Source organism: Notothenia rossii, assembly GCF_949606895.1.
Source record: "Notothenia rossii genome assembly, chromosome: 3".
In the NCBI taxonomy this organism is placed as follows: Eukaryota; Metazoa; Chordata; class Actinopteri; order Perciformes; family Nototheniidae; genus Notothenia; species Notothenia rossii.
This window is the reverse complement of record NC_136901.1, coordinates 89,427,480-89,452,675: the sequence shown is the minus strand read 5'-3', so window position 1 is coordinate 89,452,675 and position 25,196 is coordinate 89,427,480. Positions and strand designations below refer to the sequence as shown.

Below are 25,196 nucleotides of genomic sequence, written 5' to 3'. Positions count from 1 at the left end.
CTGTGTGTGTTTGTCCATCAATGATGAAGAGATGCTGTTCAGTCCCATTCTCGCTGCCAGGTAGCAGCTCATAGCTGTAGGGATTGTACAAGACAAGAACACAGTAATGTATATTCACATTTTGAAATCATACGAGATAATAAATTGAAAGTACTAGCAGAAAACAGATTATATTTTAAGTGCACCTCTTAAGCCCCATGGACCCGGTTCCGGGGCCAAAATCGCGTTATTTGCAGGAAACAACGTCTAAGAAACCTTAATATTTAATAAACTATGAATATTTTATTTTCATATAACGGGAAAAAACTCATTTAACTGATCTTTTTCATTTAAAAAAACAAAAAAAACACACAATGCTAACACTGACCCTCTGAATTAGCCCCGAAAGAAAAATGCTAACCTATTACTGCACCGAAAATCACTCCTAGCTCCCTTATTACTTATCCTAGCTGCACATCCAACACATCGTGTATGATCGTAAAGACACAGAATCTAACAGTGCCCACCTCAACACTGAAAGATACAAACTCGCAACGTTATCATCAAAAACGTACATCAAAACATGTAGCGCTAGTTAGCCTAAAACGCTAGCTTGGCTTACCTTGGTTTTGTCTGGTCAAAAATGGTCTTCAATGACATTAAAACGATAAAAAAGATGCTGTAGTTAATCCATAGGTTAATATCCAATGTGTCTGTGTCCCCTTTGAAATGTTCTGATAATCTATAAGCAATAAAACTGGATTTCCGTTTTCAAATATCAGAGCAGGTTTTTTATTTGCTAAATCTGTCTAAAAAGGTAAAATATCACTTGTTTTGCATCAATCTTGATACAGGGTACTTAATATATGTTGTACTTTGGATTCCTAAAGCTTTTAGTCTACTAACCCATCATCCAAGGTTAGTTTTCCCTATAAGTACAAAATATTTTACTTTGAAAAAAAAGATTATTAATTTAACCCTTTTAGAAGGGAAGATATGGTCAATTGTTCTGGTAATGCCATTTTCGAGCCTGAAACCTGAAAAACAGGCTTGGGCTTAAGAGGGTTTTGGTTTCCATTTAAAAATTGTAATGACAATAACATGTTTGAAAAATATAAAATGTTCTGCCTTGTTTTCTTCCTGTACAGGCTTTACTGCTTTGATTGCATTGAAATCATGCAATAAAGATAAGATTTGTGGGTTGATGTTTTTCTATTGGTGACAAGCGTATGAGAAATTCCATCATGTTCTTAGTTATTTTGGTTAATCTGCTTCACACAATATAGAAACATTTGTATTATTAAAAATTAGAAAAGATAAACCAAGTTATTTTTATTTTTACAAATAAAAAACAAAAAACGGGCCCTACATATCTGAAAGAAAACCAATACATTGTACAAAAGGTGTGTGCTTCAGTTCCTTTGAATCTGAAAAGCTTGTTTGACCTATTGGTGCTGCTGTGACTTCAGATGTTTTGGCCTTTGCAAGAGACTACTTCTGCTGATAAATTCAAGGCATTAGATAATTTGTGGGCACCCTGTGGTAGCATCTAGTAAGAATCATTCACTGAACAGTACATGCAGGTATAATTGCATTTGGGTTTTATTAATAATATATTTGTGTGTCCACTGTGTGCATCTACAGTGCGACTGTGGCTGCGAGGGAGTGCGGTCGTCTTTCAACCAGAAGGTTGTGGGATCGATCCCAGCCCATGCAGTCAACATATCGATGTATCCTTGGGCAAGATACTTAACCCTGAGTTGCTCCCGATGGCATGGCCAACGGTGTGTGAATGTGTATGAATGTTAGGTCCTATAGAGTAAGGTACACTGCTCTGTATGAATGGGTGTGAATGGGTGAATGACATGTAGTATGTAAAGCGCTTTGAGGGGTCTTAAAGACTGGATAAAGCGCTATATAAGTACAGTCCATTTACCATTTACCATTTACAGTGCTAAAGCATGTGTCCATACTGCATATATTAGTATCTGGCTCTAATATCACTCAATGTACAACAAGGTTCGAGCCACATGATCTGAATCAGACATTTAACAGATAAGGTGGTAGTACAATGTTTTACACTAAATATAAGTACACAGAAAGTAAGTACAGTTGAATTGCAAAGCATTCACCATGTTCCTAGAAAGGCATTTTTAAAAAAGGCACTGCGCTATTTACACAAAAGCAGCAAATACACTCAATTGCTGAAACAAGGATGTTGTTTTTCATGTTTTTATCCGCTCCATTGGTTCTGTCCATGAGGATGTCTTTATTGATCTGGAAGAAAACCAAAATAAGTTATTATCATTGGGTCATTTCTGTTTATGGTACCGTCTATTATTTTTGAATAAAACAATGTATGTTAATGCCAATTCATTTGTGTGTAAACATATTTACATTTGCCATTTAATAATTATGATATTTTAAGTAATGTATCATTAAACCAAGACATTACTGGAAAACAACATGCTGTATAACAATGCACAACAAGTGTAAAAGCTTTATTTGGTGGATTTGCTCATTGCTGAAACTGGCAAGCAGCACATTATAAAATCTTTTAGTATATTTATGTGTATATGTATAAAAGTGTTTTGTACTTGCAATACCTGCTGCCACATTTGAGTAAAGTCTCTCTTCTGGTTCATTACTGGCATCTGGTAGAAGGATTAAAATAATGTATCAAAGGACAATTCCTGTACTTTATTTAGACACTGCTGGCCACTGCAGTAGTATTTGTATTACTCCATGTTAAACACAGAGGATATCCTGTACCATTTCCAGCTTCTACAGGCCCTCCTATTGTTTCATAGAGAAAACGATGACCTGCAGAGAAGTGAAAATCAAGCCACATTTTAATCACAATTAAGACAAAAAGTAAAAATAAATCACATTATTAAACCGGCAATAGCTGACCATGGAGGAGAGTAGAATATTGTGGCATGTTTTGAAATTCATCCTGGTTGACCATGTGGTCTGTAGCAGGGCCCTGATTGGTGCTCTGAGATCTGGTGGGCAAAACACATGAAGATAATGAAGTGGATTTATGAAAGGAACATATCACTGCTGTCATGTTCATAATGAAATAAAATAGAGTGTTGTACCAACCTGATACAGCATGAATCTGTTAAAAAAAAAGAAGTACTACGATATTATTTTGCATTGCAAAGGTGTTCTACTGTTAAAACAGTACGTGTGATTACATTAGAGTCAATCTGATATCAGAAGAAAATGATCTCACCTTTTGACTTTCTGTATAAATGCAGGAACAGCAGCAGGAGAATAATCAGTACAACTCGACCAAGCAGCCCAACGATCAGAAGAATGGGAAATTGAGAGGCTTTTCCAGGCCCGGACGCTGCTACTATAAGTAATCTTTATTAATATTTATTTTTATATTAAACGTTCCTGTTATAGATTAACTGTATAAAACATCTCTCTTAAACAAACAAAGTTTAATTCAGATGAAACTAAGCTTTCTTTATCTCAGACTGTAACACAGCTTACAAAAAAGGAAGGGTTTTTAAATCATACTTACATTTGACTGAGAACCAACTCTCTGGTGACGTCCTACCATCTGCTGAATCTCTCCGTTTACATTTATAAAAGCCTTCGTCTGACTTTGACACTGCAGAGATGGTCAGCTCCTTCATGGTATCGCTCTGGATGAGTTTGTCATCTTTATAGAAATCCACATTATAAAGAACAGTTCCTGTCTTGAACTTGCAGCTAAGAGTGACAGAACGTCCCTCAGCCACAGGACGGACAGGACTCACCAGGATCATTTCATCATCTGAAAAGAAATCAAAGAATATAAAGGCTTTGACAGAGTCATCAGCTTTTGCAGATTTAATAAGTTTATGCACAACTGGCCTAGTCTGGCAGAAGCTGAACTGTCAGGTAGATGTATGAGGACATTTAAACACAGAATATTATCTTTGAGAGATGTAACCCTGGAAATCACTTCGCAAATTAGCCTGTTTTATGAAGTTTTACTAATCTGAAGACACGTTTGGCTAATGCTTGTTGTCACCTTCACATTTCAAAACAACATAATACTTCAGAAACAAACATTTTAAATAATTAAAACTCACCATCTGTAGTGATGTTGACTGCATTACTGAACTGTCCTGTTTCAGACTCACACCAGAACACTCCACTAACCCAGCTGCTGGTTATTGTGCATGTGGATCCATTCATTGTCCCCCAGGTAGAACAGGGATAAAGGTAGTCAGGTTTAGAAAACCTCCTCACTCTCCACTCAGTGGAGTTTCCCTCACAGCTCAGTGACACAGACGTTTCGGGGAAGTGCTGCACACTGTCAGGACTCACTGTGAGAGACGCTGCTGAATTCAAATCTGAAACACACAAAGAGTGGACATTTAAACCATGCAGACTGAAGAAGACAATGCATTGGTATGGCAAAACTGACACTTAATTCACCCTGAAAAAACAAACGGGAACAAACTAAAGTAGGAGGAAAACTAAAGTGAAAGTACCAGTGCCTCAATCTCACACTACAAATGTGTTTAATTATATGTATTGTTTATGCCTTAAACTATTTAACAAATGCAGTCAAGTCCAGAAGATGAATCAGTCAATCATCATTCTGTTTTAGAGAAAGGTTTTGAAAACTGAACTATGACCTGATGCTGGTGTAAAAGAGAAGTTCCCAAAATAAGTGACTTTGTTCCATTTTACAATAATGGAAAAGTCAAAACAAACCTCAAGACCAGGCAAACTTTGAAAAAGACATTTGTTGGCCTAATGGTGGTACAAACTACAGAAAGAAAGAACATACTGACCTCCAGACCAGACAAACTTAGGTTCACTCTGCCAACTGTAATACACTCGATCTCCTCTTCCTGCTTTACACACATATCCTGCTGTGTGTGTTTGTCCATCAATGATGAAGAGATGCTGTTCAGTCCCTTTCTCGCTGCCAGGTAGCAGCTCATAGTTGTAGGAGTTGTAGGAGCCGTAGGAGTGGTCTGACAGTTTGGGAACAGCCTTATACCAGTAGAAGCTCCAGCCGGCAGAAGGATGACCAACGCTGCAGTTCAGAGTTACTGAGGCTCCAGGACTCGGCCATGATGGAGACACAGTGAGGACAGCCTTAGGTCTGTCTGTTGGAAAACAACATTTCACAGAATGATAACTTTATGATGTATAATTGGGTTACATGCACTCCTTGGATCCTACATAGTTTCTGCATACAGTATGTGAAAAACGTCAGTGGAGCTGTTTAACCGTTACAATAATTTACAGATTATATATTAGAACTTGTCCAAACTGCGTGTTCACATCAACATGGCTCATAAATAAATAAAAAATGTTTTTATTGAACTTGGTCATGGTGGTATTACTTTGATCACTTACCTGATACATTTAGATAGATTTTATTGCTTTCCTTTACAAGATACAAAAAGTAAAATGTGTTTTCTTTTTGTCAAAAACAGTTTTATACATTGACCAAACGGATGTTGTTTGGAGAGTTACATCAGTAGATTCGTCTAGAATGAGTAAACAAAAAGTATGAAAATGGTATAATTACCTTGAGCTTGTCCACGGTAAAGTAAATTCAGAACTGAAATAAGTATGAAACTAAATCAGACATTATCAAACTGACAGAAATATATATTAACCTCAGGCTTTTAAAAAGTTTTATCAATGGCAATTAAAACAGGAAAAGTACTCACAGAAAAAAACCCGTAGACAGAGCAAAGTGTGTCCCATCTTCACATCCAACACTGAGATACTGCTTCTGAGAAATTCTTCTACTTTGTGCAAATAGAAAGATTGAAACCGCAGCATATGAAGAGCAATCAGGAACTAGAGAGAAACAAATGCAACGTAATATTAGAAACGGAAGTTGTTTTTTTAACTTCTTTACACGGTCAGGGCTTCCTTCCATTTTACACAAAGCTCACACAACTGAGCAGCTTTTAACACAGCACATTGTTTGCACCTTGGTTTAGGTATCCTCTAATGATGAACAGAGATAAGGTGTTAACATATCCTTGATGCTTCTCTAAAGGCTGCTGCATAAAGTCTTTCTAGAAAAAATAAAGTGCATACAGTTTTAAGAAGGAAATACAATTGCAGGCGTCATTCTCACTTTATAATCCATGGGGCCTTCTCACCAATATTTCATATGAAAATGTGTGTAACAGCTTTAACCAAATAGTTGAAATGCGGTGATGGAGTGTCACGGAGGAGTTCAAGTTTAAGTTTAGAAGCAACCTCACCCACAGGAAGTCTCTCATAGTCTCTTTACCAGAAGTGAATGTGAAGAGAGACAAAGTCCAGCCCCCTCCTCGAGATAGACTATATCTACATTAAGGGAGCAACATTTCATATCTATATCCTTCGTAATAAAGCAATCATTTGAATACAGAAAATATGTTTTTTCTAGGTGCAACAATTGATCCACAGTCGAACAAAGATTAAGTTAATTCCATAAAAATGGTCGAAATAAATAATACCACGACACTTCAGTAGCTGTGTAGTTTTAAATGTGGTGGGTAGTCAGAATTGAAAGCTTCCTCTTCCATGCATCAGTGCTAAGCTAAGGAAGTGAACCGTAAGCAGTCAATTGTTTAGTTATTAGTTAGGAGTTACATGACATCCGATCCTGGTGCCAGACTTCAGAAGGACTATTTGTGTAGAGTAGGTAAAGTATCAGATAAAGTAGTTTGACACCACCTTGTGGTCATATATTGAAATCAATCTTCTATTATAACTGCACAGTGACTGGAGAAAAAGTAAAATAAATATCCTCAGTAAAACAAACTTACACAAATTGGACAAAGTAATGTTTGTGGTAGTGCGTCAGTAGATTCCCTTCTTCCATCTCTCTACATCCAGCATATTGTTTGTATACGTTTACACGCACTTTGAGGGGATATTAAGGGATGTATGGATACAGCACTCAACACTCATGAAACAGAACTGTATATATTTAAATAATCGAAAATCCTTGATCACAAACAATAACAAATAATTTAAACTTGTTTATTTGATTAACATCTCAGTCCCTCCTCTCTCCTATCTGTATCTTATCTTACCTAGATAGCATTCTTTCTTTTATTTATGCATATTTGACTAATCACTCCCTTTTAAACTGTATTTTTTATTTTGTACTGTCCTAGTACACACTGGAATGATTTCCTACCTTATTGTTTATAACTATATTAAATAAAGGTGTGCATTGGAAATATGTACATAAATGGTGACCAAACCGTTTGAGACCCACTGAGATAACTTAGTCTAAAGTTAACTATCTAAACCAGGGGTCGGCAACCCCTGGCACCGTAACCAGTGGCACACTAGGAATAAGTGGAATAAATAAGTGGAATAAATATTTAAATTGTATTTTGGATCCTGAACGAGACCGCCGCCAGAGCGCGTCTCCCCGTTACCTGCAGAAGGAAGCCGTGCACGCGACGCAGCCCCGCTCTCTTTAACATGCTACACAGGGGCGGACTGGCCATCTGTGTGTTTTGGAGAATCACAGAACGGAAAGGTCGTCATTATTATTATGCCGTTTAAACAATTATTAACGGCATCATGTAAGTTGCGCTGACAGGTGAAAGAGGTCCACAAACTGCTTCCCCGCCCCCCTGTTGACAATTCACGATCGTCGGCACACTGATCACAATTTCTTTTTAATGGCACTTCATATGAAAAAGGTTGCCGACCCCTGATCTAAACCCTCAGAGTCCTTTACCTCACTGAGCTGTAGTAATCAGCCTCTCAGTCTGACAGGCAAGAGTTCTCCCTCTCCTTGTTGTAAAAACAGCTTCTAATGTCCGTTAGCTCTGAGCTAGCACCAGATGCTAACAACAAAAATCCCTGTAACTGGTGCGCTCTCTCTCTAGCTCGCTCTAACGCACTGAAAATGCAATAGTGCCAAACACACACAGAGGCTGTGCTCCTCCCTGGCGATAAGCGCTTGCGTACAAAAAATTAAAAACACATTTGAAAAGTGGGGGGGACACAAACGGGATTTTGAAAAGTGGGGGGGACATGTCCCCCCTGTCCTCAGTGGAAATTACGCCCATGCTCATGGACAAGAAACAGAGTAACGTATATTCACATTTTTAAATCAAACGAGATAATAAAGTGAAAGTACTAGCAGAAAACAGATTATATTTTAAGTGCATTAAAACCTGTTAAGCCCCATGGACCCGGTTCCGGGGCCAACATCGCGTCATTTGCAGGAAACAACGTCTAAGTAACCTTAATATTTAATAAACTATTAATATTTTATTTTCATATAACGGGAAAAAACCCATTTAACTGATCTTTTTCATTTAAAAAAAAAAAAAAAGACAATGCTAACAGTGAGCCTCTGAATTAGCCCCGAGCGAAAAATGCTAACCTATTACTGCACCGAAAATCACTCCTAGCTCCCTTATTACTTATCCTAGCTGCACATCCAACACATCGTTTATGATCGTAAAGACACAGAATTTAACGGTGCCCACCTCAACACTGAAAGATAGAAACTCGCAACGTTATCATCAAAAACATACATCAAAACATGTGGCGCTAGTTAGCCTAAAACGCTAACATGGCTTACCTTGGTTTTGTCTGGTCAAAAATGGTCTTCAATGGCATTAAAACGATAAAAACGATGCTGTAGTTAATCCATAGGTTAATATCCAATGTGTCTGTGTCCCCTTTGAAATGTTCTGATAATCTATAAGCAATGAAACTGGATTTGCGTTTTCAAATATCAGAGCAGGCCATTCCTATGCTCTGTAGCAAGATTGAATGCACAAAAATGCCACCTTTTTTAACATGAGTGTGTGAGCGACGATTTCCCTTCGATTCTATTGGCTCTAACGGTCAGAAAGAGATGTCACCTGTCAAAATCGAGCAAGGGGGGCCAAAGATAAGGAAAATCCACCCAAATGGCCCCAGAAGAGGTTTTTTTTGCTAAATCTGTCTAAAAAGGTAAAATATCACTTGTTTTGCATCAATCTTGATACAGGGTACTTAATATATGTTGTACTTTGGATTCCTAAAGCTTTTAGTCTACTAACCCATCATCCAAGGTTAGTTTTCCCTATAAGTACAAAATATTTTACTTTGAAAAAAAAGATTATTAATTTAACCCTTTTAGAAGGGAAGATTTGGTCATTTGTTCTGGGAATGCCATTTTCGAGCCTGAAACCTGAAAAACAGGCTTGGGGCTTAAGAGGGTTTTGGTTTCCATTTAAAAATTGTAATGGCAATAACATGTTTGAAAAATATAAAATGTTCTGTCTTGTTTTCTTCCTGGACAGGCTTTACTGCTTTGATTGCATTGAAATCATGCAATAAAGATAAGATTTATGGGTTGATGTTTTTCTATTGGTGACAAGTGCATGAGAAATTCCATCATGTTCTTAGTTATTTTGGTTAATCTGCTTCACACAATACAGAACATTTGTATTATTAAAAATTAGATAAGATAAACCAAGTTATTTTTATTTTTACAAATAAAAAACAAAAAACGGGTCTTACATATCTGAAAGAAAACCAATACATTGTACAAAAGGTGTGTGCTTCAGTTCCTTTGAATCTGAAAAGCTTGTTTGACCTATTGGTGCTGTTGTGACTTCAGATGTTTTGGCCTTTGCAAGAGACTACTTCTGCTGATAAATTCAAGGCATTAGATAATTTGTGGGCACCCTGTGGTAGCATCTAGTAAGAATCATTCACTGAACAGTACATGCAGGTATAATTGCATTTGGGTTTTATTAATAATATATTTGTGTGTCCACTGTGTGCATCTACAGTGCTAAAGCATGTGTCCATACTGCATATATTAGTATCTGGCTCTAATATCACTCAATGTACAACAAGGTTTGAGCCACATGATCTGAATCAGACATTTAACAGATAAGGTGGTAGTACAATGTTTTACACTAAATATAAGTACACAGAAAGTAAGTACAGTTGAATTGCAAAGCATTCACCATGTTCCTAGAAAGGCTTTTTTTTTTTAAAGGCACTGCGCTATTTACACAAAAGCAGCAAATACACTCAATTGCTGAAACAAGGATGTTGTTTTTCATGTTTTTATCCGCTCCATTGGTTCTGTCCATGAGGATGTCTTTATTGATCTGGAAGAAAACCAAAATAAATGATTATCATTGGGTCATTTCTGCTCACGGTACTGTCTATTTTTGAATAAAACAATGTATGTTAATGCCAATTCATTTGTGTGTGAACATATTTACATTTGCCATTTAATAATTATGATATTTTAAGTAATGTATCATTAAACCAAGACATTACTGGAAAACAACATGCGGTATAACAATGCACAACAAGTGTAAAAGCTTTATTTGGTGGATTTGCTCATTGCTGAAAGTGGCAAGCAGCACAACACATTATGAAAGCTTTTAGTATATTTATGTGTATATGTTTAAAAGTGTTTTGTACTTGACATTACCTGCTGCCACATTTGAGTAAAGGCTCTCTTCTGGTTCATTACAGGCATCTGGTAGAAGGATTAAAATAATGTATCAAAGGACAATTCCTGCACTTTATTTAGACACTGCTGGCCACTGCAGTAGTATTTGTATTAATCCATGTTAAACACAGAGGAAATACTGTACCATTTCCAGCTTCTACAGGCCCTCCTATTGTTTCATAGAGACAACGATGACCTACAGAGAAGTGAAAATCAAGCCACATTTTAATCACAATTAAGGCCAAAAGTTCAAATAAATCATATTATTAAACTGGACAATGGCTGACCATGGAGGAGAGTAGAATATTGTGGCATGTTTTGAAATTCATCCTGGTTGATCATGTGGTCTGTAGCAGGGCTCTGATTGGTGCTCTGAGATCTTGTGGGCCATAGACATGAAGATAATGAAGTGGATTGACTTCAACATGTAACTGCTGTAATGTTCAAAATGAGATAAAAGAGGGTTGTACCGACCTGATGAAGACTGAATCTGTTGAAAAAAGGAAAAACATTTGATTAGTCACATTTTTCTTGAATTGCAAAGGTTTCCGGTACATGTTATGTATGATTTTGAGTCATTATAGTTTAATTCATTTGATATCAGATGAAAAGGTTCTTACCTTTTGATTTTCTGTAGAGATACAGGAACAGCAGCGGGACAATTATCACTAAAACTCCACAAAGCAGCCCAACAGTCAACAGGACGAAATGTGTTTCTCTGCTAAGAGGACAGGACGACTTCCCGGCATCGAGTACAGGATGTACGGGGCCATGTACCGTGAAATATTGGCCGATAGCCTCCTTCCCTCAGCCAAGACACTGAAAATGGGTCATGGATGGGTCTTCCAGCTCGACAATAAACCTTAACATACGGCCAAGGCAACACAGGAGTGGCTAAAGAAGAAGCACATTTAGTTGAGGGAATGGCCTAGCCCAGGGGTCTGAAAAGTACTCACAGAATAACCCCAGTGTGCAGAGCAAAGTGTGTCCCAACTTCACCAGTGTTAATTTCGTCAACGAAAACTATGACAAAAAAAAAAAAAACTATGACGATGACGAGCTAAAAATAGATTCTTGATAACGAAAACTATGACGAAATGTATATTTAGTTTTCGTTGACGAGACGGGACTAAGGTGTTAATGGTGGACTATCGGACATTCAAAACGCAGCATATTTTCTCCCAAGTGTCCATCTTGTCTGTCAAAATGCATCTTACGTTTTTTAACTTGCAATATCATTATTTCCGCTCTCTTCACTCCAGAAGAGCAATCTCCATGTGTCTCTCTGTGTGCGGGGGGCGGGGCCTAACAGACACGCTGCAGCGGACACAGAGATCTGCCGGGGACGGAGCGTTCAGAGAGTACGTATAGAGACACATTTTGACTAAAAGTTGACTAAAATGTAATTTTTCATCAACCAAAAGTTGACTAAAACGTTTTGAGTTTTCGTCGACTAAAACTAGACTAAAACTACGAAGGATAGGAATGACTAAAATGTGACGAAAACTAATAACCATTTTCGTCTAAAGACTAAGACTAAATCAAAAACAGCTGCCAAAATTAACACAGACTCTCTCTCTCATACACATACGTCCACTTTAACACTTTAAGAAAATTGAGGAAGACTGACAGAGCACTGTGGGAAGAAATCTGATGTCGACATGAGCTCATTGGTTATTTACACATTTCTTAAGAATAACTAGTCTCTCTTTCCTTCCTGTTTTATATTGGCATGACTAATTCATGCTCATGCCATGCAGATACATTTGAACTTCCCTCTCTACCAAGATCCCACTTTAAAAAGGCAGAGTAAATAGTCATTTTTGCTCAACTCATAATCAAGTAAACATGGATGGCAGTATTATACTTGTGTTTCACAGGCAGATATATTTAACGCCAACAGTTAGATGGTTCATCGAGACAACTGCAGAATGATTTAACCTCTTTTCATTCTTTACCTGACTTTTATTACAATTGTAATTCTGATAATTGATCATTTATCATCTAAAAACAGAAGATAAAAGTTAGGTTTTGTTGGTAAAATAGCCATCCTGTAAACCTCTAATATTAGATGTTTCTTCTGCTTCATCACTAGTAACAAGGCCGATGATTCAAAGTGACATCTTTTTGGTCACATCTCAGCTCTTGCACCTCTAAATTATTCCTGTCACCTAAAAGCATGACTGTACTGGATCACCAAAACAAAAGGGAGGATGATGAAACAAAACAAACACCTTGTGTAAAGAAGAATCTAGAAACAATTAAAGTCAAGTTTATTGATGCAAAACAAAGCTAACTTTTTTAAATAAACATAGATTAAAGCCATACGATGCATTTATTTCACATTTTCCGCGATTACATGAACTGTACAAAATACTGGCTGATAAATGGAGAGCAAAGCTGCAGATAAGGTTTAATTAGACCCTCCAGAAAAACGCGGGCTAAAATCCTTGATTATGCGATTAAACATGCGGGGTTTTATGTGATTTTATGCGGTGAAATTGCGGGAAGTTAGGAAATATGCGGAAAGTTGCGAAATATGCTAAATATGCGGGGGAAAAGAATAACAATTTTTTTAAATATTGGGCTGTCTTATTTATTCTCTCTCACACACAAACTGCCACTAACGTTAAACCCCTTTACTATTCAATTAAACACATTCAATGTTTATTTATTGTAAAAGCAATTGGGCTATTTTAATCTCACACCACCGCCCCCCCCCCCCCCCCACACACACACACTTCACCGCCTCATTCTTTTTTCATTTACTCGTTCGTTATCTGACCAGCTTCAATCTTGTAGGCTACTCACTTCGTTTCTGGTAGCCCTCGAAAGGGTTTTGGAGGTTGATCCCTCGGTGAACGGGAGTTGAATGGCTTTCTTGTCCGCAGCAGCAGAAAGCATTTTCGAATGTTTGAATGAATCAAAGTGGGTCGCCACCGTCGATTTTCTCTTATGCTGCAACACACAGTTGCACAGGGTGCAGAATAGTTTCCCCCCACTTTTTGCCCGGTCTTTAGTAGAAATGTTCGTTGGTAAATGAGCTCTATACAGTGTTGTTTACATTCTGTGATGCGCGAGCTGATGACGTCACGTCAAGACGAGTTAACTTTTTTTTCTTCTCAACTTTGTGTGGAAAAATGCGGGGATTAGGCGGCCTTTTGATAAATATGCGGCTTTTTAAAAATCTGCGCCATTTGGCTGATTATGCGGTAAATTCTGCGATCGCAGGATCGCGTTTTTCTGGAGGGTCTAAATTTAATAAACAAAGGTTTCGTTTTGGTTTGTTGTTTCCATTAGTCTTGTCCTTACAGAAGGCATTGTTTGATCTGAAAGAAAACCAAAGAAGAAAAATGGTTTAATCCTTTAAAGAATTGACATATTACTCCCATTTACAATATATTTAACAATATATGAAATGTATAAAGTGATTAATCCCAATACTTACATGATGTTAGGCTGCAATTTTACCAAGAGCTGTTCCTGGTTTGAGTTCAGAATAAACACTTTCATCCGCTGGTGCAGGACTTGACTTCCCTATGAATTAAGAGATTATTATAATTTTTTTTTTATATAGTATTCCCCCCCCAGTTAAAAATGAAAATGTACTGGTATGCATTTTCATCCCAAGAGGGTAAAGTGATAGTTTGATAGAAGGAATTGCTCATGATGATTCACAACAGTTATACATTAATGGAAACAGATGAATGAAATGTAATATGCCCTGATGGTTTTTTCATGAATGCATAGAACTGACACAAAATAAACTTAACAAACATTGACAAAGTTTTGTGTAGGGTTTGAACATTGCTGACTTTGGCGACACCTTGTGGCACATTTAAAAATGACACACTAGCAGGCACAATAACAAAAACTTAAAGCAGGTAGTATTTCTTCATACCTGCAGCTGACGTCATCTTCACATGTGAGTAAACACAATCCTCCGGTTCATTTTTCTTCCCTGTTAGACGGATCAGGTGAAAGCATGAAAAAACAAAACTTATTACATGTTTTTGTTACAACATAAATTCAAACACTCACCCTTCTTAGAAATGTTTTTGAGCTCGAGCAAAGAATATGTCACATCCCTGGATTCATCTGAAATATACAATTTATTTTATATTTAAAAGAGTGAACCTTGAATTGTCATATTCCAGTATTTATATTTACTATACTGTACCATGTGCAGGTTCTTCAGGGCCTTTGATTTGTTCATAGAGACAGGCATTATCTGAAGAGAAATCTATATCAAACCAAATTCATATTGAAATCCCTCTATAATAGATGAACTCCTACATTTTTAAAAACAACCAATGAGAAATGGAAATGCTACTCGGTCAATAACGTTAACAATACATTCAAAACGTATTAAGGATTCAGGCTGACCCTGAAGAACGGAAGCATTTTCTCTCTGGTTAGTTTCGTCCTGGTTGATCATGTGGTCGGTAGCAGGGCTCTGATTGGTCCTCTGAGATCTGGTGGGCAAAACACATGCAGTAAATGAAGTGGATTTATAAAGGAACATATCACTGCTGTAATGTTCATAATGAAATTAAAATGGAGTGTTGTACCAACCTGATAGAGAATGGATCTGTTAAAAAAAGAAGACATTTGTTGCTATGTTATTAAGTTTTGCAAAGTGTTCTACTGTTAAAACAGTACGTGTGGTTACATTAGAGTCAATCTGATATCAGAAGAAAATGACCTCACCTTTTGACTTTCTGTATAAATACAGGAACAGCAGCAGGAGAATAATCAGTACAACTCCACCAAGCAGCCCAACGATCAGAAGAATGGGAAATTGAGAGGCTTTTCCAGGCCCGGACGCTGCTACTATAAGTAATCTTTATTAATATTGATTTTATATTAAACGTTCCTGTTATAGATTAACTGTATAAAACATCTCTCTTAAACAAACAGTTTAATTCAGATGAAACTAAGCTTTCTTTATCTCAGACTGTAACACAGCTTACAAAAAAGGAAGGGTTTTAAAAATCATACTTACATTTGACTGAGAACCAACTCTCTGGTGACGTCCTACCATCTGCTGGATCTCTCTGTTTACATTTATAAAAGCCTTCGTCTGACTTTGACACTGCAGAGATGGTCAGCTCCTTCCTGGTAGCGTTCTGGATGAGTTTGTCATCTTTATAGAAATTCACATTATAAAGAACAGTTCCTGTCTTGAACTTGCAACTAAGAGTGACAGAACGTCCCTCAGCCACAGGACGGACAGGACTCACCAGGATCATTTCATCATCTGGAAAGAAATCAAAGAATATAAACGCTTTGACAGAGTCATCAGCTTTTGCAGATTTAATAAGTTTATGCACAACTGGCCTAGTCTGGCAGAAGCTGAAATGTCAGGTAGATGTATGAGGACATTAAAACACAGAATATTATCTTTGATCTTTGAGAGATGTAACCCTGGAAATCACTTCGCAAGTTAGCCTTTTTTATGAAGTTTTACTAATTTGAAGAGACGTTTGGCTAATGCTTGTTGTCACCTTCACATTTCAAAACAACATAATACTTCAGAAACAAACATTTTAAATAATTAAAACTCACAATCTTTAGTGATGTTGACTGCATTACTGAACTGTCCTGTTTCAGACTCACACCAGAACACTCCAATAACCCAGCTGCCGGTTATTGTGCATGTGGATCCAGTCATTGTCCCCCAGGAAGAACAGGGATAAAGGTAGCCAGATTTAGAAAACCTCCTCACTCTCCACTCAGTGGAGTTTCCCTCACAGCTCAGTGACACAGACGTTTCGGTGAAGTGCTGCACACTGTCAGGACTCACTGTGAGAGACGCTGCTGAATTCAAATCTGAAACACACAAAGAGTGGACATTTAAACCCTGCAGACTGAAGAAGACAATGCATTGGTATGGCAAAACTGACACTTAATTTACCCTGAAAAAACAAACGGGAACAAACTAAAGTAGGAGGAAAACAAAAGGGAAAGTACCCGTGCCTCAATCTCACACTACAAATGTGTTTAATTATATGTATTGTTATATGTCTTAAATTATTTAACCAGCAGATAAATATCTTAAAACATATTCCAAACTAAAAAAATAAAGAAAACACTTTCCACTTATATCTAATGTATTGTAGAAGCCTTATATTATTAGGTTTTGGATTTACAAAGTCTAAGGTTTGAACCATGGCGAACAACAACTCATGTGTCAGGATGAAAAGAGATTATTTTGTGTTCAAATTCAGTCAAGTCCAGAAGATGAATCAGTCAATCATCATTCTGTTTTAGAGAAAGGTTTTGAAAACTGAACTATGACCTGATGCTGGTGTAAAAGAGAAGTTCCCAAAATAAGTGACTTTGTTCCATTTTGCAATAATGGAAAAGTCAAAACAAACCTCAAGACCAGGCAAACTTTGAGAAAGACATTTGTTGGCCTAATGGTGGTACAAACTACAGAAAGAAAGAAAAAGGAAGAACATACTGACCTCCAGACCAGACAAACTTAGGTTGACTCCACCCACTGTAATACACTGGATCTCCTCTTCCTGCTAAGCACACATATCCTGCTGTGTGTGTTTGTCCATCAATGATGAAGAGATGCTGTTCAGTCCCATTCTCGCTGCCAGGTAGCAGCTCATAGCTGTAGGGATTGTACAAGACAAGAACACAGTAATGTATATTCACATTTTGAAATCATACGAGATAATAAATTGAAAGTACTAGCAGAAAACAGATTATATTTTAAGTGCACCTCTTAAGCCCCATGGACCCGGTTCCGGGGCCAAAATCGCGTTATTTGCAGGAAACAACGTCTAAGAAACCTTAATATTTAATAAACTATGAATATTTTATTTTCATATAACGGGAAAAAACTCATTTAACTGATCTTTTTCATTTAAAAAAACAAAAAAAACACACAATGCTAACACTGACCCTCTGAATTAGCCCCGAAAGAAAAATGCTAACCTATTACTGCACCGAAAATCACTCCTAGCTCCCTTATTACTTATCCTAGCTGCACATCCAACACATCGTGTATGATCGTAAAGACACAGAATCTAACAGTGCCCACCTCAACACTGAAAGATACAAACTCGCAACGTTATCATCAAAAACGTACATCAAAACATGTAGCGCTAGTTAGCCTAAAACGCTAGCTTGGCTTACCTTGGTTTTGTCTGGTCAAAAATGGTCTTCAATGACATTAAAACGATAAAAAAGATGCTGTAGTTAATCCATAGGTTAATATCCAATGTGTCTGTGTCCCCTTTGAAATGTTCTGATAATCTATAAGCAATAAAACTGGATTTCCGTTTTCAAATATCAGAGCAGGTTTTTTATTTGCTAAATCTGTCTAAAAAGGTAAAATATCACTTGTTTTGCATCAATCTTGATACAGGGTACTTAATATATGTTGTACTTTGGATTCCTAAAGCTTTTAGTCTACTAACCCATCATCCAAGGTTAGTTTTCCCTATAAGTACAAAATATTTTACTTTGAAAAAAAAGATTATTAATTTAACCCTTTTAGAAGGGAAGATATGGTCAATTGTTCTGGTAATGCCATTTTCGAGCCTGAAACCTGAAAAACAGGCTTGGGCTTAAGAGGGTTTTGGTTTCCATTTAAAAATTGTAATGACAATAACATGTTTGAAAAATATAAAATGTTCTGCCTTGTTTTCTTCCTGTACAGGCTTTACTGCTTTGATTGCATTGAAATCATGCAATAAAGATAAGATTTGTGGGTTGATGTTTTTCTATTGGTGACAAGCGTATGAGAAATTCCATCATGTTCTTAGTTATTTTGGTTAATCTGCTTCACACAATATAGAAACATTTGTATTATTAAAAATTAGAAAAGATAAACCAAGTTATTTTTATTTTTACAAATAAAAAACAAAAAACGGGCCCTACATATCTGAAAGAAAACCAATACATTGTACAAAAGGTGTGTGCTTCAGTTCCTTTGAATCTGAAAAGCTTGTTTGACCTATTGGTGGTGCTGTGACTTCAGATGTTTTGGCCTTTGCAAGAGACTACTTCTGCTGATAAATTCAAGGCATTAGATCATTTGTGGGCACCCTGTGGTAGCATCTAGTAAGAATCATTCACTGAACAGTACTTGCACGTATAATTGCATTTGGGTTTTATTAATAATTTATTTGTGTGTCCACTGTGTGCATCTACAGTGCTAAAGCATGTGTCCATACTGCATATATTAGTATCTGGCTCTAATATCACTCAATGTACAACAAGGTTCGAGCCACATGATCTGAATCAGACATTTAACAGATAAGGTGGTAGTACAATGTTTTACACTAAATATAAGTACACAGAAAGTAAGTACAGTTGAATTGCAAAGCATTCATCATGTTCCTAGAAAGGCTTTTTTTAAAAAGGCACTGCGCTATTTACACAAAAGCAGCAAATACACTCAATTGCTGAAACAAGGATGTTGTTTTTCATGTTTTTATCCGCTCCATTGGTTCTGTCCATGAGGATGTCTTTATTGATCTGGAATAAAACCAAAATAAATTATTATCATTGGGTCATTTCTGCTCATGGTACCGTCAATTATTTTTGAATAAAACAATGTATGTTAATGCCAATTCATTTGTGTGTGAACATATTTACATTTGCCATTTAATAATTATGATATTTTAAGGAATGTATCATTAAACCAAGACATTAAAGGAAAACAACATGCTGTATAATAATGCACAAAAAGTGTAAAAGCTTTATTTGGTGGATTTACTCATTGCTGAAACTGGCAAGCAGCACAGCACATTATAAAAGCTTTTAGTATATTTATGTGTATATGTTTAAAAGTGTTTTGTACTTGACATTACCTGCTGCCACATTTGAGTAAAGGCTCTCTTCTGGTTCATTACAGGCATCTGGTAGAAGGATTAAAATAATGTATCAAAGGACAATTCCTGTACTTTATTTAGACACTGCTGGCCACTGCAGTAGTATTTGTATTACTCCATGTTAAACACAGAGGATATACTGTACCATTTCCAGCTTCTACAGGCCCTCCTATTGTTTCATAGAGACAACGATCACCTACAGAGAAGTGAAAATCAAGCCACATTTTAATCACAATTAAGACCAAAAGTTCAATTAAATCATATTATTAAACCGGACAATAGCTGACCATGGAGGAGAGTAGAATATTGTGGCATGTTTTGAAATTCATCCTGGTTGACCATGTGGTCTGTAGCAGGGCCCTGATTGGTGCTCTGAGATCTGGTGGGCAAAACACATGAAGATAATGAAGTGGATTTATGAAAGGAACATATCACTGCTGTCATGTTCATAATGAAATAAAATAGAGTTTTGTACCAACCTGATACAGCATGAATCTGTTAAAAAAAAAAAAAAGTACGACGATATTATTTTGCATTGCAAAAGTGTTCTACTGTTAAAACAGTACGTGTGATTACATTAGAGTCAATCTGATATCAGAAGAAAATGATCTCACCTTTTGACTTTCTGTATAAATACAGGAACAGCAGCAGGAGAATAATCAGTACAACTCCACCAAGCAGCCCAACGATCAGAAGAATGGGAAATTGAGAGGCTTTTCCAGGCCCGGACGCTGCTACTATAATTCATCTTTATTAATATTTATTTTATATTAAACGTTCCTGTTATAGATTAACTGTATAAAACATCTCTCTTAAACAAACACAGTTTAATTCAGATGAAACTAAGCTTTCTTTATCTCAGACTGTAACACAGCTTACAAAAAAGGAAGGGTTTTTAAATCATACTTACATTTGACTGAGAACCAACTCTCTGGTGACGTCCTACCATCTGCTGGATCTCTCCGTTTACATTTATAAAAGCCTTCGTCTGACTTTGACACTGCAGAGATGGTCAGCTGCTTCCTGGTTTCGTTCTGGATGAGTTTGTCATCTTTATAGAAATTCACATTATAAAGAACAGTTCCTGTCTTGAACTTGCAGCTAACAGTGACAGAACGTCCCTCAGCCACAGGACGGACAGGACTCACCAGGATAATTTCATAATCTGAAAAGTAATCAAAGAATAAAAAGGCTTTGACAGAGTCATCAGCTTTTGCAGATTTAATATGTTTATGCACAACTGGCCTAGTCTGGCAGAAGCTGAAATGTCAGGTAGATGTATGAGGACATTAAAACACAGAATATTATCTTTGATCTTTGAGAGAAGTAACCATGGAAACCACTTCGCAAGTTAGCCTTTTTTATGAAGTTTTACTAATCTGAAGAGACGTTTGGCTAATGCTTGTTGTGACCTTCACATTTCAAAACAACATAATACTTCAGAAACAAACATTTTAAATAATTAAAACTCACAATCTTTAGTGATGTTGACTGCATTACTGAACTGTCCTGTTTCAGACTCACACCAGAACACTCCACTAACCCGTCTGCTGGTTATTGTGCATGTGGATCCAGTCATTGTCCCCCAGGAAGAACAGGGATAAAGGTTGTCAGATTTAGAAAACCTCATCACTCTCCACTCAGTGGAGTTTCCCTCACAGCTCAGTGACACAGACGTTTCGGTGAAGTGCTGCACACTGTCAGGACTCACTGTGAGAGACGCTGCTGAATTCAAATCTGAAACACACAAAGAGTGGACATTTAAACCCTGCAGACTGAAGAAGACAATGCATTGGTATGGCAAAACTGACACTTAATTTATTTTAGAGAAAGGTTTTGAAAACTGAACTATGACCTGATGCTGGTGTAAAAGAAAAGTTCCCAAAATAAGTGACTTTGTTCCATTTTGCAATAATGGAAAAGTCAAAACAAACCTCAAGACCAGGCAAACTTTGAGAAAGACATTTGTTGGCCAAATGGTGGTACAAACTACAGAAAGAAAGAAAAAGGAAGAACATACTGACCTCCAGACCAGACAAACTTAGGTTCACTCGGCCCACTGTAATACACTGGCTCTCCTCTTCCTGCTTTGCACACATATCCTGCTGTGTGTGTTTGTCCATCAATGATGAAGAGATGCTGTTCAGTCCCTTTCTCGCTGCCAGGTAGCAGCTCATAGTTGTAGGAGTTGTGTGACAGTTTGGGAACAGCCTTATACCAGTAGAAGCTCCAGCCAGCAGAAGGATGATCAACGCTGCAGTTCAGAGTTACTGAGGCTCCAGGACTCGGCCATGATGGAAACACAGTGAGGACAGCCTTAGGTCCGTCTGTTGGAAAACAACATTTCACAGAATGATAACATTATGATGTATAATTGGTGGGTTACATGCACTCCTTGGATCCTACATATTTTCTGCATACAGGATGTAAAAAAACAAACGTAAGTGTGAACTGTACTTAAATATAATAACCAAAATACTATTTCTATATACAGTAAAAAAAAGTGAACTGATAATAAATGACTTACTCTCAGAAACTGTCAATGTGAAAACAATCCATTTGTCACAGGTAATAAAGTATAACAAGATTTGTTGGTGAAGTATTATCTTTATGTAAATGATTTGATGTAAGAGACTGATCCCTGTCTTCTCATTTTAATACTCATTATTGGCTCATAAATATTTAAAAAATGTTTGTATTGAACTTGGTCATGGTGGTATTACTTTGATCACTTACCTGATACATTTAGATAGATTTTATTGCTTTTCTTTTTTGAGCACTTCTGATCTAAACAACATTGGTATACACCACTGTAGTCTGGAGTTAGAGAATGTAACTCATAGCTCTCATGTTTGACGTAAGGAACCCATTCTTGATCATTCCTGTAGATTGAGTAAAACCAGTCGCTGTCTTTGTCTCCTGCAAAGTCACACTTGAAGGTAACAGACTCTCCGGTAAAAAAAGTTGTCCAGTTTGGCTCAATGGTCAGTACAGCATCTAGAAACCATCACAAGATACAAAAAGTAAAATGTGTTTTCTTTTTGTCAAAAACAGTTTTATACATTGACCAAACGGAAGTTGTTTGGAGAGTTACATCAGTAGATTCGTCTAGAATGAGTAAACAAAAAGTATGAAAATGGTATAATTACCTTGAGCTTGTCCACGGTAAAGTAAATACAGAACTGAAATAAGTATGAAACTAAATCAGACATTATCAAACTGACAGAAATATATATTAACCTCAGGCTTTTAAAAAGTTGTATCAATGGCAATTAAAACTGGAAAAGTACTCACAGAAAAAACCCCGTAGACAGAGCAAAGTGTGTCCCATCTTCACATCCAACACTGAGAATCTGCTTCTGAGAAATTCTTCTACTTTGTGCAAATAAAAAGACTGAAACTGCAGCATATGAAGAGCAATCAGGAACTAGAGAGTTTTTTTTAACTTCTTTACACGGTCAGGGTTTCCTTCCCTTTTAAACAAAGCTCACACAACTGAGCAGCTTTTAACACAGCACATTTTTTGCACCTTGGTTTAGATATCCTCTAATGATGAACAGAGATAAGGTGTTAACATATCCTTGATGCTTCTCTAAAGGCTGCTGCATAAAGTCTTTCTAGAAAAAATAAAGTGCATACAGTTTTAAGAAGGAGATTCAATTGCAGGCGTCATTCTCACTTTATAATCCATGGGCCTTCTCACCAATATTTCATATGAAAATGTGTGTAACAGCTTTAACCAAATAGTTGAAATGCAGTGATGGAGTGTTATGGAGGAGTTCAAGTTTAAGTTTAGAAGCAACCTCAACCACAGGAAGTCTCTTATAGTCTCTTTACCAGAAGTGAATGTGAAGAGAGACAAAGTCCAGCCCCCTCCTCGAGATAGACTCTATCTACTTTAAGGGAGCAACATTTCATATCTATATCATTAGTAATAAATCAATCATTTGAATACAGAAAATATGTTTTTTCTAGGTGCAACATTTGATCCACAGTCGAACAAAGATCAAGTTAATTCCATAAAAATGGTCGAAATAAATAATACCACGACACTTCAGTAGCTGTGTAGTTTTAAATGTGGTGGGTAGTCAAAATGGAAAGCTTCCACTTCCATGCATCAGTGCTAAGCTAAGGAAGTGAACCGTAAGCAGTCAATTGTTTAGTTATTAGTTAGGAGTTACATGACATCAGAGCCTGGTGCCAGACTTCAGAAGGACTATTTGAGTAGAGTAGGTAAAGTATCAGATAAAGTAGTTTGACACCACCTTGTGGTCATATATCGAAATCAATCTTCTATTATAACTGCACAGTGACTGGAGAAAAAGTAAAATAAATATCCTCAGTAAAACATACTTACACAAATTGGACAAAGTATTGTTTGCGGTAGTGCGTCAGTAGATTCCCTTCTTCCATCTCTCTACATCCAGCATATTGTTTGTATACGTTTACACGCACTTTGAGGGGAAATTAAGGGATTTATGGATACAGCACTCAACACACATGAAACAGAACTGTATATATTTAAATAATCAAAAATCCTTGATCACAAACAATAACAAATTATTTAAACTTGTTTATTTGATTAACATCTCAGTCCCTCCTCTCTCCTAACTTTATCTTATGTTACCTAGATAGCATTCTTTCTTTTATTTACGCATATTTGACTAATCACTCCCTTTGAAACTGTATTTTTTATTTTGCACTGTCCTAGTACACACTGGAATGATTTCCTACCTTATTGTTTATAACTATATTAAATAAAGGTGTGCATTGGAAATATGTACATAAATGGTGACCAAACCGTTTGAGACCCACTGAGATAACTTAGTCTACAGTTAACTATCTAAACCAGGGGTCGGCAACCCCTCGCACCGTAACCAGTGGCACACTAGGAATAAGTGGAATAAATAAGTGGAATAAATATTTAAATTGTATTTTTGGATCCTGAACGAGACCGCCACCAGAGCGCGTATCCCCGTTACCTGCAGAAGGAAGCCGTGCACGCAACGCAGCCCCGCTCTCTTTAACATGCTACACAGGGGGGGACTGGCCATCTGTGTGTTCTGGAGAATCACAGAACGGAAAGGTCTTCATTATTATTATGCCGTTCAAACAATTATTAACGGCATCATGTAAGTTGCGCTGACAGGTGAAAGAGGTCCACAAACTGCTTCCCCGTCCCCCCTGTTGACAATTCAGGATCGTCGGCACACTGATCACAATTTCTTTTTAATGGCACTTCATATGAAAAAGGTTGCCGACCCCTGATCTAAACCCTCAGAGTCCTTTACCTCACTGAGCTGTAGTAATCAGCCTCTCAGTCTGACAGGCGAGAGTTCTCCCTCTCCTTGTTGTAGAAACAGCTTCTAATGTCCGTTAGCTCTGAGCTAGCACCAGATGCTAATAACAAAAATCCCTGTATCTGGTGCGCTCTCTCTCTTTCTCGCTCGCTCTCACTCACTCAAAATGCACTAGTGCCAAACACACACACACACACACAGAGGCTGTGCTCCTCCCTGGCGATAAGCGCTTGCGTACAAAAAATTAAAACACATTTGAAAAGTGGGGGGGACACAAACAGGATTTTGAAAAGTGGGGGGGACATGTCCCCCCTGTCCTCAGTGGAAATTATGCTCATGAACAAGAAACACAGTAAAGTATATTCACATTTTGAAATCATACGAGATAATAAAGTGAAAGTACTAGCAGAAAACAGATTATATTTTAAGTGCATTAAAACCTCTTAAGCTTAAAAAGCCCTCAAAACGCACCTTTTCACCAAGGCTTTCCCCACTATATAGTTAGTTTGATAGGTTTATTTTTCCGCTACTTGCTTGCCCCCCCCCCCCCCAACCTGTCTGTCTCTTTTCCCCTACTCCCCCCCTACCCGACTTGTA

At 37.2% G+C, this 25,196-nt stretch overlaps 2 protein-coding genes and 2 long non-coding RNA genes across 4 annotated transcripts; all 4 read right to left on the bottom strand.

Moving 5' to 3' along the window:
• Nucleotides 1–1,296: 1,296 nt before the first annotated feature.
• LOC307033301 lies at nucleotides 1,297–2,627 on the bottom strand. The gene is made up of 2 exons (XR_013806466.1): nucleotides 2,586–2,627; nucleotides 1,297–2,256 (listed from the first exon to the last, which is right to left on the bottom strand). It is a non-coding gene; the product is annotated as an uncharacterized lncRNA (long non-coding RNA).
• Nucleotides 2,628–2,683: 56 nt separating this feature from the next.
• Nucleotides 2,684–22,625, bottom strand: LOC307033074 (Fc receptor-like B; the record flags this gene model as incomplete). The annotated part of the gene is made up of 9 exons (XM_079671343.1): nucleotides 22,594–22,625; nucleotides 5,531–5,563; nucleotides 4,782–5,102; nucleotides 4,071–4,334; nucleotides 3,515–3,769; nucleotides 3,218–3,337; nucleotides 3,085–3,100; nucleotides 2,893–2,984; nucleotides 2,684–2,802 (listed from the first exon to the last, which is right to left on the bottom strand). The coding sequence occupies exons 4-9, from the start codon at nucleotides 4,174–4,176 to the stop codon at nucleotides 2,684–2,686; spliced, it is 708 nt and encodes a 235-aa protein (XP_079527469.1). The 5' UTR covers nucleotides 4,177–4,334; nucleotides 4,782–5,102; nucleotides 5,531–5,563; nucleotides 22,594–22,625.
• LOC307030907 (uncharacterized protein) lies at nucleotides 12,701–15,261 on the bottom strand. The gene is made up of 8 exons (XM_079667544.1): nucleotides 15,155–15,261; nucleotides 15,020–15,035; nucleotides 14,831–14,919; nucleotides 14,625–14,675; nucleotides 14,486–14,542; nucleotides 14,346–14,405; nucleotides 13,893–13,981; nucleotides 12,701–13,773 (listed from the first exon to the last, which is right to left on the bottom strand). Exons 3-7 carry the CDS (start codon nucleotides 14,880–14,882, stop codon nucleotides 13,899–13,901), a joined length of 303 nt encoding a protein of 100 aa, XP_079523670.1. The 5' UTR covers nucleotides 14,883–14,919; nucleotides 15,020–15,035; nucleotides 15,155–15,261; the 3' UTR covers nucleotides 12,701–13,773; nucleotides 13,893–13,898.
• Nucleotides 17,184–19,681, bottom strand: LOC307033952. Its single transcript, XR_013806727.1, has 3 exons — nucleotides 19,587–19,681; nucleotides 19,279–19,495; nucleotides 17,184–18,943 (listed from the first exon to the last, which is right to left on the bottom strand). It is a non-coding gene; the product is annotated as an uncharacterized lncRNA (long non-coding RNA).
• Nucleotides 22,626–25,196: the final 2,571 nt, after the last annotated feature.

Excerpts from the sequence above, each read along its gene's own strand:
- LOC307030907 (XM_079667544.1), bottom strand. The coding sequence starts at position 14,882 with ATGATCAACCAGGACGAAACTAACCAGAGAGAAAATGCTTCCGTTCTT. Across the intron at positions 14,543-14,624 it reads CCCTGAAGAACCTGCACATG|ATGAATCCAGGGATGTGACA; the intron begins GTACAGTATAGT and ends TGTATATTTCAG. Across the intron at positions 14,406-14,485 it reads CAAAAACATTTCTAAGAAGG|GGAAGAAAAATGAACCGGAG; the intron begins GTGAGTGTTTGA and ends TCCGTCTAACAG.